The sequence below is a fragment of the Amphiura filiformis genome, chromosome 1, assembly GCF_039555335.1.
Source record: "Amphiura filiformis chromosome 1, Afil_fr2py, whole genome shotgun sequence".
NCBI classification, from domain to species: Eukaryota; Metazoa; Echinodermata; class Ophiuroidea; order Amphilepidida; family Amphiuridae; genus Amphiura; species Amphiura filiformis.
In genome coordinates, this window is record NC_092628.1 from 37,756,691 (window position 1) to 37,774,317 (window position 17,627).

General features: G+C 35.0%; 1 protein-coding gene across 1 annotated transcript; it reads right to left on the reverse strand.

The window, feature by feature from the left end:
- Positions 1–984: 984 nt before the first annotated feature.
- On the reverse strand, positions 985–16,952 carry LOC140166133 (vascular endothelial growth factor A-A-like). The gene is made up of 5 exons (XM_072189522.1): positions 16,897–16,952; positions 10,530–10,717; positions 6,988–7,232; positions 3,681–3,800; positions 985–3,301 (listed from the first exon to the last, which is right to left on the reverse strand). Exons 1-5 carry the CDS (start codon positions 16,901–16,903, stop codon positions 3,247–3,249), a joined length of 615 nt encoding a protein of 204 aa, XP_072045623.1. The 5' UTR covers positions 16,904–16,952; the 3' UTR covers positions 985–3,246.
- Between the last annotated feature and the right edge of the window lie 675 nt (positions 16,953–17,627).

Below are 17,627 nucleotides of genomic sequence, written 5' to 3' on the forward strand. Positions count from 1 at the left end.
GCTAAATTTTTAGTTACACCTTTTCGATGTAAAATTAATTTTCTCGGCCAAATGAAAAGCAATCATTTTCATTTTTTCAGTAAATGTCAGGAAAAATTGTAGTGCTTGATACTGTATTTTTTTTTTTCAAATTCTAGTGTTAAACTTAGGCGTGAAATTTAGTCATTTAGTGTAAGATTTTCGATTTTGATAGGCTTAAACTCTGTCCGCGAGCCTTTTTTTTGATCAACCTTTTAGCTTTTCAAAGTAAGATAGTTCGCTAATGAAGGATTTTTCCCAACTTTCTAACGCACATCACCGTGAGCGATATATCATAGTTTTGTCAGAATTTGCGTTTTCATTTCACTATTTTAACTGCCGGCTGACCATTTTTCAAAATCAACGAGTGAAATCTAAGGCTAATACTAGCATTGTGGATCGATATCCCTGGGTTTAATAGGAATACCGGCATGGCTACAGTGTTGCTAGAACTTCAATATAGCAAAGAAATTCCCAGGCCTATAGCGCTCCTACTGATCATGTTTAACCAGAACACTCAATTGGGGATTTGGGCTACCAAATCGCTGGTCGGGCAATTTGCTTTCAATGGAAAATTGACCTGGATAAACAACAAAGGAAATATCGACTATTTCTGTTGGTTGCTCTCGAGATAAAAAGTAATGAGTTAGACATTTTCGGAGTATGAAGGAAAAAGGGTAAAATAAAACGGAAATTCTAACAAAACTATAATATATAGACCCACACGATGTGCTTTACAGAGGTGGGAAATATCTTTCTTTAGCAAACTATATTAGTTTGAGACGCTAAAAATGAATTCCGTAAAAAGCTCGCGGGCGAACTGAAGGCCTATAAAAATCAAAATATCACACTAAAAGACACAATTTGATGCTTAATTTTAACACCAGGATTTGTAAAAAATGTATATCCAAGCACCAAGTTTTTAACTGACATTACTGAAGAAAAAAAATATTGCTTTATATTTGACCGAGAAAATTAATTTCATAGCAAAAAGGTGTATCTCTGAATTGTGCTGATTTTAACATGTATCGATCGACTTTCAGCGCGACTAAGCATTTCTAAAGAATCGGTTGTCCAGGCTGCTAACTGTATTTACCGTACTGCGAAATCTATGGATATTGCAGTTTAATCTTTCCGTATAAAGGCACTATAAACATGCTCAAAGTAAACTAATATTAAGTATATTATAAATTTGAGCATTTTGATCAAATTATTGTAGAGTTAGTCATATCATGTTAATACATCTAACAATTATATAATAATTAATTATATCTTAAATCTGAATGAATTCCATATAATTGAACATTGTTGTAAGGGGTTTTACCTTCTTTATAATACATCTGCTGGACATTTCTTTTGCTCTAATCGCATCCAAAGCAATGATTAAATTAAACTGTCAATAAAAGTGCCCAAAGTTGGACCCTTGAGGAACACAAGCTGGCAATATGACCAATAGTTCATGTATGGCGCACGTATAATGCTGATCCAGCTTGACACCAATCTATAAACGCTTAAAACAATTTGAATTGCGGGCTTACAATGTATAATATCCTACGGGACAAATGAAATTGTCATTAGAATACCACAAAGACTGAATATCGTTAAATGTCATTGTCAAGTCAATCTTAAATCAGCAAAATTGAAATTATTCACTCTCAAGCAACAAAATGTCTGTTCGATAACGTCAATGAGTCATATTCCTGGGGATCCCTTTTGGTAATTTCCTAGAATTCTATAAAGTTTGACAGTGCATCTAGATATTGTCCGAAAGGTCATATGTAGGCCAAAGCTGTGTCATGTATTCTTGGTAAGGGCCATAGGTTGCCTGTTTGTCAGTTTTTGAAAACTTTAAGGACTCCAGGCTGCCAGTTGCTATAAATTTAGCAATAATTTGTAATGAGTGTCGAGGTGTTGTGCTTGGCTAAGCGTAGTGCACTCTACCAATTGGTGTCACCAATGTTTCAAAACAACATGATTCAACTGCCATTAAATGCTTACTGACATAAACACCATTAAATGTTGATAATTTAGCAAAAGAAAGTCATGTACAAGATTAATCCAAGTTGTAACATAGAAAGTTGAATTTGAATGTTCCAATTGATTGGTTCAGTGACAAACAAAAGAGATAATGTTTAATAAGTTAACCTATTTTAGCTTCATACCCTTCTTTGTTCTAGATTTCCCGTCGAACATTTACATGGATTGATCATTCCATCAAAAACGCCAATTTAAGACAGGAATTAAGGAGGGCTCTTTATTGTCGCGGATGTCATAAAAATCTATAACAACAAACAACAAGCCAACATGCCGGCCTTCGAAGTCAACATGTCGGAAACAGTCAAGTATTCGAGAACAACGTCTGTGTCTTTCTGGAATGATAAGATCCAAATCGTCGGGAAAATGAAAGTCACATATGTCTTGATCTGCGTTGTCAGTCTCCAGGTGGTGATGAATGTCAAAGTCGTCGCCGCAAATTAGAGGTATGTCTTTAATGAATTCGTAAAGTTTAGGTAAATGTTAAAATTGCTCTGAACCGCGTCCATTGCCCGCGATATGGTACAGAATTGTCCCGGAAAATGGTCACGATCACTGATCTCTTTTAATGTAATTTCACAATTACACGGACTACAAGCTCATCCAGCTACTATTGCTTGCAATGTATAAACGATTTGTCAAATCAATTGCCATTACAAATTCCCATTACAGCACAATAATAAACATAATAAATAAAAATTTAATTAGGGTATCAAGAATTTTCCTTATAAAATCTCTCAAATCTCTTAGAGCATTTCTATACATTATATCGCAACAGCATAATTTATAAAACATCATTTATCTTATTAACAAAAGAGAATTATAGAATAAACCATACAGTTAGTCACTGCTTATCTAATATTAACACATAACAACAATTATTGAATATTTTGTTTGCATTTTTGTGACGTATAGATTAAATTTACACAATTTCAAAATATGACACATATTACAAGCCTCTTATTAACAATGACAACAAAATGGAACTGAAAACAAGAAACAATAAAATAAAAACAACAACAAAACGACACATTTGACTAAGAATGGATTGATAATGACACTTAAAATGACTATACCACATCACACAGTGAAAATAATCTTTGGTTGTAAAGATAAAACCTTCCTGAAATCCTGTATCCAATGAACAAAGTGGTGAAAACAAAACAACAAACAACTCAATCTCACAAGGAAACATCAGGTTGAAATTAGTAGATTCTGTATGTGTCTTCTTATTCTTGGTGCTATGCATCTGTGAAGAAAATCCAGGGGGATGAAAAGATAAAAATACACGATAGTACTATTTCTTATAGTATTTTTTTTATCATTTTATTACGTAATACGTTATTATCTATGCGAAAGTTTTCATTGAATGGTTCCTCCTCCTCCTCCTGATTCATATGACCTGGGTGATCTTTTAAATTTTAACTCTAGATCATCTTTATGTTTGTTTTTGTTTGATTTTTTGTTTGTGTGTTTTTTAAGCATTATCATACACATCTCCTTGCCTACCAATGTCAGAATGTGTATATTTCTTCAAATTAACTTGAAATGTCAGATGAATTTCAAGCCGACCGACAGATTAGAGATATAAACGCATCAACGAGAAAGTTTAACACTTTATTACTAACCTGCATTTTCTTTCACTGAAGACATTGGGATATACACATTGTTGTCTTAGATGAGGTTTGCATACACATCCACATTCATTATCGCTGAATGTGTGTCTCTTTTTTGAGCATAGACGTAATCTGTAAATAAGAGAAAAAGAGTAGCAAAGAGAAAGGAAAGTTAACCTTGCTCTATATTAATATGACTATTCATCTACTCCTACTATCGCTCGCATTCATTTCTTCTCCATTGCCAATTTTTATCCCATTGTAGGGGGGCGGGCAAAGCCAAGTTTTCGTCCCCATTTGTCAATTGTTGACCAATTTTTAGTCATTTAATGACCCTTACTCTTTGCTGTCCCCAAGGTCATGTCGTCAATAGTAGGTGAATGGATTTCAAATGGAATAGCCCAATGTAAGTGCGCCCTAAATTTGGGAAACTTTTATCTATATAACTAATGAATATGCCGGTTTTGGATAAAATCGTACAAACATGCGAGTATGGAATAAAATCACTAATCTAATGTAAATATCACGTTTGAATTCAATATCACTTACAATATTTTTATATTGGTGGGCTTCAACCCCCTACCTTCTAATACATGGCGTTATTGGGTGAGTTTTGAGTTAGCATCTAGTTTAGTTACATAAGTGGAACCAATGCTTTTTGGCATCCTTACACCTCAAATGATAAAACTAGAATTGGTTCCATTTTTTTCTATGCCCCTAAAAGTCATTTGGTCGCTTTAAATTTCCCTCGCTAAAATGACAGTCCATAATGTCAGTCCATTTATTAGCCTAAGTCAATTGGTCGCTTTAAATTTCCCTCGCTAAAATTTGGTCGCCTTAAAGTTTGACCTAATTTAATTAATTTCGACCCATTTTGTCTAACAATTCCTGCCAAATTAATGCAACCTGTTTTTGTTGTTGTTGACATCCTTACACCTCAAATGATAAAACTAGAATTGGTTTCCATTTTTTTCTATGCCCCTATGCTTCCCAAGAGGGGTTGAAGGTCATTATGGGGAAAAATTTAAAATTTGTTCTATCATGTTGTAATATATCTCAAATTGCCCCTCTCATTTTAAGGAATAAAAAGGCAACTAAGTCATTTGGTCGCTTTAAATTGTCCTCGCTAAAATGACAGTCCATTGATTAGCGTAAGACATTTGGTATAATTTAATGAATTTCGACCCATTTTGTCTAACAATTCCTGCCAAATTAATGCAACCTATGAGTTTGATTTTTTTCATATTATAAGAATTGAATGTTTGTGCATGTACTGAGCATGTTCTTTTAGTGATTGCACAATATAGAAAGTAGAAAGTTTGACAAGTCATTTGGGAAAATATCACTCGCTTGAATGACAGTCCGTTGATTAGTCAATTGGTCGCTTTAAATTTCCCTCGATAAACCTATGAGTTTGATTTGTTTTATATTAAGAATTGAATGTGTATGTATGTACTGAGCATGTTCTTTTATTAGAAGGGTATTTATATAATGATGCCACGTAAGACATGGTACACAGTTGATAACGGTAAGTTTTTTAGGTATATTCGTTTCAGCTTTAAATTTCCCCCGACAGTCCTGTGATTAGCCAAAGTGATTTGGTTGCTTTAAATTTCCCTCGCTAAAATGACAGTCCGTTGATTAGCCTAAGTCAGTTGGTCGCTTTAAATTGACCTGAGATGTCGTCATAAGGACATCTCGGTGTACTCGCAAAGGCTTATGGGATTACCGAAAAGGTCAATTTCCCTCGCTAAATTGTCAGTCCTTTGATTTACCATGATTTAGTAGCTATTTTGAGTACTTTAAGGGGGTACTACATCCCTCAATAAATTTGTGTCTATTTTTGCATTTTTCTCAAAAACTAATAACACACAATTAACAAAAGTTATTTATAATATAGGGGCAAGGAATCCAATACTACACTGGAATTTCAGTGACCCAAGACAAGCGGTTCGTTATTTTTCTTATCTTTTCCTATCATATATACTGAACCGCTTGTCTTGAAATTTCAGTGCAGTAATTGGATTCCTTGCCCCAATAATATACATAACTTTTGTTACCAGTGTGTTATTATTTTTTTGGAAAAAATGCAAAAATAGTCACAGATTTACCACAGGGGTGTAGTACCCCCTTAATGCACCAAGAAAATATATTAAGGGGTTGTTAAGACGAGAGTTGAACAAGTATATTCAAAGCATACTGCGCCAATAAAGTATCCTTACACTTGGGAAAATAATCACAATTTCAAAACTGAATAATATTGGGGTGAATTTGTTTTTTAATAGATGCACTATCTAATCCTGTACATTAATGACACCACATTTAATCCAATGTGACCTCAAGAAGTAAAGTTACAAGCAATTGAATAGACGAAGGTCCCGTTTTAAACGTGACAAACTGGCCTATACAAGGCGCAAAAAGATTCCAACAAGCGCAACAAAGAGACAACACAGTTTCTTCAATGAAGCGTTATTTAAAGCAGTTTTTATTTCAGTTTTTACTTCTCTGAACTTTTCATAACTTCATTTTAATTCTCAGTTCTTTTGTTTCAGTTTTCTTTTGTTCCTTTTGTCTTGAATTAAAGCCAAACGCAAAAATTAGGCATTCACCACTCTCAAACCAGATTTCTAATCTGTGGAGATTTGAATAGGCCAGTTCGTCACTTTTAAAACTGGACCTTCGTCTTTCATTTTAATTGTCAGTTCTTTTGTTTCAGTTTTCTTTTGTTCCTTTTGTCTTGAATTAAAGCCAAATGCATAAATTAGGCATTCACCACTCTCAAACCAGATGTCTAGTCTGTGGAGATTTGAATAGGCCAGTACGTCACTTTTAAAACTGGACCTTCGTCTAATCAAATGCTTGTAACTTTGCTATTTGAAGTCACATTGGATTCAACGGGGTGTCATAATGTGCAGGATTAGATAGTGCATCTATTAAGAAAACAAATTTACCTAAATATTGTTCAGTTTGGAAATTGTAAGGATACTTTATTGGCGCAGTATATGTACATTTTACACATTGTTACACTATTACACGTGCAACGACATCACAGTTACCCTTTTATTGTTTTGTGGCACCAAGATACTTCTAAAATTAAACTCTTGTTCGGATGCAAAAAAAAAAGCTATATTTTAGATACATATAATAGACTTTTATCCAGCTTTTTTGACATTTTTAATAAACGTCTGTACTACCACCGGGTTACTTTATTTGACTACCTCACTAGCTCAATGTTATTTGACGTATGATGTTATGAGCATTTGCATCTGCATTTACCTACGAACGTGAAACATAATGAGTGATTTACGTGATAAGTTACCTTTGAAATTGAGGTGTGTCACAAACACATTGACAGCGTACTTGATCCCATCTCATTCTAGGTGGACACTGTTTTCTTACTACACATTCACATTGACAATTTCGATGTCTTTGTGTCTCAGGATTACAGTGTTCTGGTTTCACTTTACATTCACAACTGCATGATGTATCTTCAATAAGTTCTTTGGTGACGATGCTATGCAATGACATCCCATAAAATGAAGGATTGTAAATCATTTTAACAACCTGTAGAATAGCAAAATTAATATTTGTGATACATGTATTTTGGCTCAGCTTGTTGTCTTAGAATATTATTCAAATGGTAATTTTCCAGTATATATATTTCTGCTGTTCTATATTTGACCATGTGCAGTGTTAGGTTACAAATTACGGTCGCTTTTCAAAGTGCAAAGATATTTATGTCGTAGTTATATGCATGGTATTGAGCGGTAGACAGTTTATGATGACAAAACAAGATTGTTTATAAAGAAACCACATTACGGTTTTATTAGAAAATAAAGAAGGCTTCTCCCCACAATAACGAGAACTCCGCGACGAGAATTATCCCGCGGTTGGGGGCACTTAACACAAATAATCATACGGGTATGTTCCTCCGGAAAGACCCCGTTTTGGGATTTCGCAGCCATGGGCGTCAATCCGGGGGGGGATGATTCTTTTTTTTCCCTTTTCAACCAGGTTTTAACAAATTAGGCTGACCCCCTCCCCATTTCAAGCCGGATTGGCGCTATTGTCCGCAGCTCCAAAAAGACACCCTTTTACCTGTTCGTAGCTCCAAAATACCACGTTTAACCGGTATGACATCAGCCCCCAAAGACCCACCACCTCAAAATTCCGGGGAACATAACCACCAAAAATTTATGATGGTTCCCTGGAAAATAATTGCTCTAAATTCCTTTACAAGGTTGTTTGATGTGATAATTTATTCATTTTTCTAACAAAACATTATATTATATAATACCAACAGAAACACGTTTCTATATCAAATTATTCATCTTTTTCTGCTTTTTTCTGGTATATATTTATTCCATAAACTGTACATTTATGTATATACAAATTGAGGGCGCTATTTACATATATTTTAAATCTAAAGTTTTAAAGTTTTTTTTGCCATTTGTTAGTCTTTTTCTGATGTTCTAATACCATTATACAATTGTCTTCCCCTTGTAAAGATGCAAACAAGATTTAAGATAAATAGCGCCATCATTGTTCAACTTTTCTTTAAAATGACTATGACATCAAACAACCGTGTTTAGCAACTGTAAAGGAACGTGACCATAATATTAGTTTCAACCCGTTACTTAACGATACATGAGCGTCTAGCCAACTCTCTTCCCCACAACTCCTGTTTGATTCCATCGTGGTAAAATCAACCAAACAAACGAACAAACATCAAATGAAAGGAATTGGCTGCCTCAAATATTCTGCCGGCAATTTAAGGGATCTAAAATGAGCGTTTATTGCGTTTCGACAGTATTTTTTTGTGGGACATGAGAGCACCTCAGACCTATCGAATTGCATTCTGAATACAAAGCATGTCTTTCTGATATCAAATAATTTTCATTTTTGAAAATCACAATATAATACAAATTTTATGACAAATTATAAAAATTAGACCTAATTTTTTTTGGTGTTTTGGGGAAAAAATCCATATCTTCAATACGAAAGGTCAAAATTTTCAATTGATCGTCGGCTTTTCATCCCACCTACATACACTTTAAGTATAAATCATCAGATTTATAAAGTTGACTTCAAGTACTGTTAAATATCAAAAATATCAATTTTAATGATTTGCCATAAAATGTGTATTAAATTGCGAATTTCAAAAATCAAAATTATTTGATATCAGAATGACATTCTTCGTATTCAGAATGCAATTCGATATGTCTGATGTGCTCTAATGTCCCACAATAAATACTGTCCAAACGTTCATACCCCAGCCCTTAAGGTTATCAGCATTTTCCCCAGACAAACGCACGATTTTTTGTACGAAAGCAACTGCGGGGCTTGACAAAAATAGTAAGGTTACCCCGGGTAATCTTACACGTCAATCCATTCCGAAAGGTGAGGGGACACACAGTGGCGGATATACAGCAGTCCAGGGAGGGAAGTGAGGGACACACACTGGCGGATATACAGCAGTCCAGGGAGGGGAAGTGAGGGACACACAGTGGCGGATCTAGAGCAGTCCCGGGGAGAGGGCAATTTCAGGAAAATGATAAAATGGTCGCAAAGCTACCATGGCGTGATTTGGTATATACATGTAGTTATGCCCTACACCAAGGGTATTATCTGACAAAATGTCAGTTGGGTACATCTTGGGTCTAATATAATATTCATAATAAATAATTGATACACAGGCTAATGAGTTTTAGCATTCTCTTTATATTGCTCATTTCATTTGATAGGACAACCCATGCCTATGGGAATTAGTCATTTTTCCCAAAGCATGCCAGCTGTGAGCTTAATTCACTGTGTTATATATCAAGTCGAAATATTGCCCAGATGACTTGATAACCTTTCTATAAGCTCAGAATAGTGGCATAATCCTTATTACTGGTAATGTCACTGACTGAATACAATTATGCATGACACATGTCAGGTTGTTTACAAACACTAAAAGCTTGCTGTACTGGCTAGAATACATCACGGATAAATCGGATTTAAAATGCGATCTCAAATGTCCTAGGAATAATTAGTTACCAACATTTTTTCAGCAGTTTGGCATTGTTCATACCAATACGATAACCATGAGACTTATTCTTCATGAGTTATTTTTATAGGGTTATTGTGCAGCGTTAAGAGATAATCATTGTTTACTGCGCTGCTTTACGCGAGTATCTCTGTGTCTTCGCAGTGTATTTCTTAAATCAGACCTAAATTTTAGTTTATTAAGATGGTAAAGTAGCAGGATACAAAGCCTTGAGTCTATGTGTCTATCCACGGAAACATTACAAACGTCACATGGCAACGACGTCACAATCAACCAATTAATCGAGATAAAAATAACTATTTTAAGGACAGGTTGAAAGTAGAACGGTTGAAACACTCCAATTGGTGGACTACCCTGTGGATACCTAATGCTTTCGTACGTGACGATGCGTGTTCGAGCCCCCGCATAAAGCTGAAATCAGCCAATGTTATTTTTAACACAATGTCATCATATTCAGACATTAAGTCTACCATAGAACTGCACGTTAAACGGCATAAAGTGAGGTTTCTTCACTTATTATTTCGGCATAAAATGAACCCGACAGTTATTACTAATATTATTTCAGCAATTTGAGTAAAGAATAATAAAATAAAAATAAAAATGTTATGGATATCGTACATTTTGGCTTTTAAATAGCTGCCTTGCGTTCGCGTTCTTCGGGGAGGATTGAATTGTGCACAGGGGGGGGGATATAGTTATTGTATTCATGAGGGAAATTAGTTTTGTTATAATGAAGATCAAATTGATAATGCACCGCAATAATACTAAAAACAACAACTGCAACTATAAAAGATAGTTGAAATGCTACGTACCCTTCTATTAATAATTTGCCTACTTTGTGGTTCACATTGAAAAAGCGAATTTTGGCAACAACCTCCACAGCGTCTTAGGGTTACACATGGCGGCCAATACATTGTATTAATTTCATCCTTTTCTGAAGGTATTTCAATTACTTGTTCCCTGGGTTCACACATTGCCATTTCAGCAATTCCACTTTCTTCTGCAGATAAAAGAAATATAAGAAACATGAGAAGATTAGCTTATATTTAATATTCCCCTTTTGACGAATAAAAATACGGTAGTTCATTTGGCTTCATCGAGTCGGTGACGTCAATAATTTGTCGCAGTTACATCGCGCGTTTATAGACGCATCGTCTTTGATCAGGCGTATAAACACGCAACACACGTGATTAAATACTGCGCTCACTTAAACTGGACCACACAATGATATAACTGGCCCGAGGAAGCTAAATGGGTTATAGAAAGAATCTTTAATTCCTTTTGGAAAAGAGTAACGCCTCAAAACCCATTTTGAAGTGCATGATCATTTGAAGAAACATATCCTATTAATATTCTAAAACACCTTATCTGTTAGGCACTTGGACCAGTTTCTTAGAAAGAAGCAAGGCTCTAGAAGCCGATGGGCTAGCCCTTACGAAGTTGTGGTTTTTTTTATTGATTTTACTTAGTTATAAGATTGTTAAATATATATAACTAACCGGCGACATAAATGTAATTTTTAGCATTTTAATACATGTTTATTTATTTATGCAGAAAACTACTACTAATTGGTTGAAACTCAAAGGCTTTTATAAAATCCTGTATGTGTCATATCTTCGAGAAACCGACCCTTTAAGGTGGTACTACAACCCTTGATAAATTTGTAATTTGCATATTTCTCAAAAATAATAACACACTGGTAACAAAAGTTATGTATATTATAAAGGCAAGGAATCCAGTTATTACACTGGAATTTCAGTGACTCAAGACAAGCGGTACGTTATTTATGATAAGAAAAGAGGTATCGCTAGAATGTACATCATTTCTTAACATATATGATGAACCACTTGTCTTGAATCACTGAAATGTCAGTGACGTAATTGGATTCATTGTCCCTATAATATACATAACTTGTTACCAGTGTGTGGTTATTTTGAGAAATATACAAAATTTCTGAGGGGGTTTAGTACCACTTAACGCGTAACATGAGCGATTCATAGGACGTATAAATATACAGGACAGACCAAAATAAACTAGTTAAGGGATGAAATCAAAACTCGACCGGCGGTTGGAGCCAGTTTCTGCTGTTCTAAACAAGGGAACGCGAATCAATAGCCGGTCAACCGGTGGTCGAGTTTTGATTTCATCCCTAATATAGTACATAATCATAGGTTAATATTATCTAATTCCCATTATGACAAATATATTCTTTATAATTAAAAAAAAAATTACTACTAATAAAATAATACTTATAGACATGATAGATTGCTTAGCCTACATGTCAACGCTTTTAATATAATTTAATACATTTATAATACCACCAGCTGTCATAATATACTTTTGTTATGACATGTGTTATCTCATAATATCGTATATATTTAATACGTGTTTATTAATTGTAATATTTCAAGATTTTTATCACTTTAAATGGTTTGTATGGCAAACGTTGTGATGTATTTGTGATATTTTTGATTAAGGTAAAGAAGTAAAGAAAAATGTTACTTAAAATCAAAATCTCAAAAAGTAACATGTTGAAATTTCTGGGTTGTCAGAACAATATCACATGCAGAGGATTTTGCAGCAGGCTTGGTGAACAGTGATGAGTCACCTTGATACAAAGCGAGAAATTGTTTTTGGTAATGGTAGCGAGTATGATAACATCGGTTTTTGCAATCAAGTCTCGCCCGCTCAGCAGTGCTCACCATTACATCATACAGGGTGTCCCCAAAAAAAGAGGCCCCTCATTGCGCCCTGTTTTTCTCCTATTTCTGGAAAGTGGATTAAATATATTTGTGATGCGATCAAGCAAAATCAGTCGGAACTCGGAAATATTGATTTTGAGATATAGCCGAATAAAGGAAATATTTCCCTTTGTTTCCTCTTGTTTTGGAAACGCTTTAATTGCTCATATTTTTGGAACTGGTTGTTCAATTTCAATGGGGTTTTCTGCAAAATCCAGCTTTGTAAATGTGTTTTACTATCCTGTAAGAAACTGAAAATTTATTATTGCCGAGTTCCGACTGATTTTGCTTGATCGCATCACATTTTGGTATGTAAAGAAACATTTAATCGTTAGCTTTAATAAACTAAAACAATTATTTCAATCGGCTCACAACTTTTGAAGATATGCCCTTTTGAATAAAAGTACCTGTTTTTCACTCTGTCCACGGATAGCAAACAAAGTGATTGGGATGGCTCATGCTGTGGAGTGGCCTACACCATCACCAGACCTCACACCACTTAATTTTTCCTTTGTGGCAAAATCCAAGATCTTCGCAAACGTATTACTGAATGCATTCGCAAGTATCCGGCGGACAAGGATGGTACGCAACGCAATTGATGCAATGAGGACCAGGGCTGAAACCTGTATTCGCCAAGGAGGCAACCAGGATAGAGGGCAAAGCAGCACAGTAAACTCACTTCAGAAGAACCAAAGACAACCAAACATCCTTTAAGGGCTACCTTTTATCCTAAACACAGAAATGACTTATGTTGTAAATATTAAAAAAGAAAGCAAGAAACAACAAAGTAAGAAAGTAAGAAACATAATAAAAAAGGCTTAAATAACCAAGAAAAAATAAGTAATTGCAAGTAAAGCAAAAGAAGTCCCATTCGGCATCCATTTTACCCACAAATAAATGACACTATTAACAAATTCATTGCCCATAAACCAACCGGTAAAGCCCATTCCATAAATAAAGTTATTTTGTAAAGTTATCACTGAGGAATGTTTGATATTCATGCATGGTATGTGTACTCCTTTTCAATCTTTGAAGTAGCCAAACCTTCTCCGTGGACAGAGTGCAAAACGGGCACATTTCTTTTAAAAGAGCATATCTTTAAAAGTTGTGAGCCGATTGATATAATTGTTTTGGTTTATTAAAGCTAACGACTCGAGTTTCTTTACATACCAAAATATATTTGATAAACTTTTCAAAAATAGTTGAAAAAGAGGGCGCAATGAGGGGCCTCTTTTTTTTGGGACACCCTGTATACAACCTACTTGTTTTCTTGACAAGATCCGTTTTTAACTTGTAAATAAACAGTTAACTACGAGTTAATACGCTTATGATATCACTCCCACCAACCCACCCTTCCTTCACACATTCAATAAGGGGCGCAATAATAATTATGAGCCCAATCAATTTCCAAACGGCGTGCCAAAAAATGCTTTCCCCCTCCGGTCTGCCAAAAAAACTCCTCCCACCTTTGCACATGTCAATTTTTTTTAATTCTAATTTCCAAACCTTAAATGGTGTCGATATATATTGCGAGCACAGCGTGCAGGAAAATTTGCATCTTTAAGCGTTTCCGTACTGTTTTCTTAAGTCTTTTTAGAGCGTTTTATTTAAACGGCGCCCCATGAATATGTGTCAAAAATTGCTTTGACCCCATCTCGGTTTGCCAAACATTGGTTGCCCCCTTATTGGCTGGCCAAAAAAATCTTGCCCTTCAATTTTACCCTCCCCAGGGCTCACTCATAATTATTGCACAGCCCTAATACATTTTACAAGAATTTGCAACCACTTGGCCACAGAAGCTCCAAGCTTGAGCTGACTTACATTAAATATACTTTGATATACACGTATGAGCGGTCACTCAACCCCAACAGCTCCCAACTACTCGTAAGATGTTGAACTTTCATGTTTTATTCTAACTGCACTTCGTGGACAGTTCTTTTAGTGGGTACCTCGTCTACACAATGGGATCTCAGCCTCTAATTAATTGTAATGAGTCACATTCCTTACATATCATGATTTTTTTAATAACTAAAACGCTCGTGTTTGGCCTACAAAATTGTCTGCAATCGATTTAAACATTTTGTGTTTATCCGCTCCCTGTGCATAACACAAAATCATGGGTGAATAGTATACGTGGGCAATATAATATACCATTGTGGGCGTAAAGCAAGACCTGCAGGACTCATTATAGACACTTTCTTGAAGTTCATTTCGATACGTAAACTGCAAACTGTGATCCCCGGTGACATAATAATACGGAGTCCTTTCTTCGCACAAGTACAACGACCAAATCAAAGGTTTACCTTCATTAAATGGTACCTTGTTGATTTGATACAGAAAAACTCAAAAGAATTCAACAAATATGGTGGAACGATATACTGATATAATTGATTAATACAGGCAGTGAAATGATATAAAACTTTAACTTCAAAACGTTCAAATACAAAGAAACAACAATAAGAAAAACAGAATAAAGGAAATTATAAATGAAAAGGAAAGAATACAAGAACCACCATATCGCGAGCTCATTAATTAAGACCTTTGAAGCCGCCTGCTATTTGTATTGGCCAATAAAAGTTGTGATGACTTCCCCCAACCATTGCCAAATTGTAATAATAGGGGGATATAAACCTGAAGGTTATAGCTCATTACCAACATCAGTCACTTTGCATTTATCACCGATAATCATGTACTCTTACTAGGTGATCTAGTATTTATTAATTTTCAAATTATCGTTTCTTAATCCTCGATTCTAAATTAGAATTTGATGACTAGTTGATGCAAAAAGCATACCGTACAGGTTTTAGTTACAAACGCATAATGAAACTGCAAGTTTAGCGTTTATTTACTGGTAAAACAAAAAGTATTGTCTTGTCTGGGTTTTTTTTCAATTGAATAATTTCTCTCTTCCTGACCATCTTTGTGTTTCCTAACTGCCCACCATTGACATAATCAAGTTATACAGTTCTTCGATTATATTACATTTGATGATCAAATGAAGATGTTGCCAAAACTAAACTGCTAGAGACCAGATGTAGTTTATAACCAATGTCGAGGATGCAAGTTGTATTAAATTTCAAACGACAGATGGACGTTGCGAAACCGTAACATATAAGATATTGAATTTAACGTAATATGTAACTAGAAAAGAAACGAAAGTCTAAAAACCAGTAAGAGAAAGTGTAAGTATATGGTAGCACTTTTTAGTGAAACACGTAAATTCATTTCCATAACGTTCAAATTTCCTTAACCGTACAAAAATAAAATCTTTATAACATTATCATGTAATTTTCCCACTAACGTTGATTTATCCCAAAATAAAAACCAAAAATATAACCCGTATGCAATATTACATACCGTATACATTCGAATTAAAATGGGAAATAAATCTCCGCACAAATATATACAAACCCTTTAACACCCTACCACACCCATATATTCACCCCCACCCTACCTCTGCACACACCTCTACACTTTACCCACCCACCCGCTCCTTTTATTGTAATTAAACCGTTCTTACAATGAAGCATATTTATCACAATTCGTTCACTAACGTATATTTTCGTAGCTAAATAAAGCTCCAAACTCTTTTGAAATATGAATCTTGTGATTTTGTAATCATACATGTAGCCCAATCACAATTTGGACCTCTTCGTGAAAAATTTGGGGCGACAAAATGAACAGATGCCGGACGTACTTAGCTTTTGGACAGGAATCACCTATTGGCAACATAGGGTATTAAAATGATCGTAATCAGAGTTAATGGGTCATTTTAATAGCACAAAGTCACGTGCTAATTTAAGTGTCACTTGCAGAGGTTTGATATTCCTTGCTTCCGCCTTGGAATCCCAGCAATCGATCTGCTTTAAGATGACTGCATTGGTATTCATCTCCCTATTCAGTATGTGGCGCTGTATATTTATATTTGAATTAGCATTTTGTCTTGCTACATTAGCGGAAACGATGTTTTTTTTTAGGAATCCTACACCTCAAATAATTTGGCTCCATTTTTTTTATATGCCTCCTATGCTTCCCATAAGTGGTCGAAGGTCACAATGCAATATGGAGCATTCAGTATTATTTCTATTCAAAGCTTGGAACTCTCTTAAGATATGATTGAGTGATGTTGTACCCAATATTTATTTCACTCGACCATCTACATACTCAAACGAAGTACACCCACCCACAGCACCCCCTCACACCCCACCCACACCACATGCAAACCCCCACAAAAATCCTATAACGGTGCTTACAGTGGAGCATAATATTATTTTGCCTGTTAAAATTAGTTCACAAACTTAGATTTTACTTAATTGCTCTCTTGTGCAATATGACTCTTGTGATGCTGTTACCAAAATGTAATGTACACGACCTTACACACACATACACACCCCAAAGAAGACAAGGGGGAGTGGGCTTAAAACGGAAAAGGCCGTACCAGCCATGAATTTCAAAAGTGCTATATTGGCATCGACCTTATTGACAGGCGGTCTTTCACCTTCATAAAATAAAGAAAATTAATAAGTTCATCAAAACCATATAAGGCATATATTGCGAAAGAGAAGGGAAACGAGAGAAAAGCGAACAAGAGCGAAACAAAGAAAACGACCCTTTTTTCCTCACCCTCTTCAAAATTGTTTGATTGTTCTAAAAATATTTGACAAAAAAATCAGTTTCCGGCAGTTTTGTAAACATTTGGTAATCATGGTAATACTCAAATATTTAATCTTCTCATTATCACTCAATACCGCGTGTAAAAATATCATTGTTGAAGAAAGTAGAGCAAAATATACTGTAATTAAGTGTTAGTCAAATATATGTAAGTAATTCAAGAGGAGAAATCGTTTTTAGACAAGTCACTCATTGACACATGTTTAACTTTCATATCACACACTTCAAATGATATACTTGAAATTAAATCAACACGTATTATAACTATGTGTCTGTGTAATAGTCTATGGATGTGTATATACTAGTATAACTTTCTAGGTTGGTGATTCTTAATGACCTTGAAAGGTAAAATAAATTTAAAGGACTCACGCGAGGTTTTTTTTCTTTGCGTGATGGTGTTTATGGATGTATACTTTTATGTGTGGTGTGTGCGTATATACTAGGGGTGCGTCCATGTTTCCATTACGCGAGTGCATGTTTTGGGTTGTGTCTGTAGAG

Bases quoted from the DNA above. Each gene is read 5' to 3' on its own strand.
- LOC140166133 (XM_072189522.1), bottom strand. The intron at 7,233-10,529 runs GTACGTAGCATT...GCTATTCTACAG, and splicing joins GGCAAATTATTAATAGAAGG to GTTGTTAAAATGATTTACAA. The intron at 3,801-6,987 runs GTAACTTATCAC...TCTTATTTACAG, and splicing joins GACACACCTCAATTTCAAAG to ATTACGTCTATGCTCAAAAA.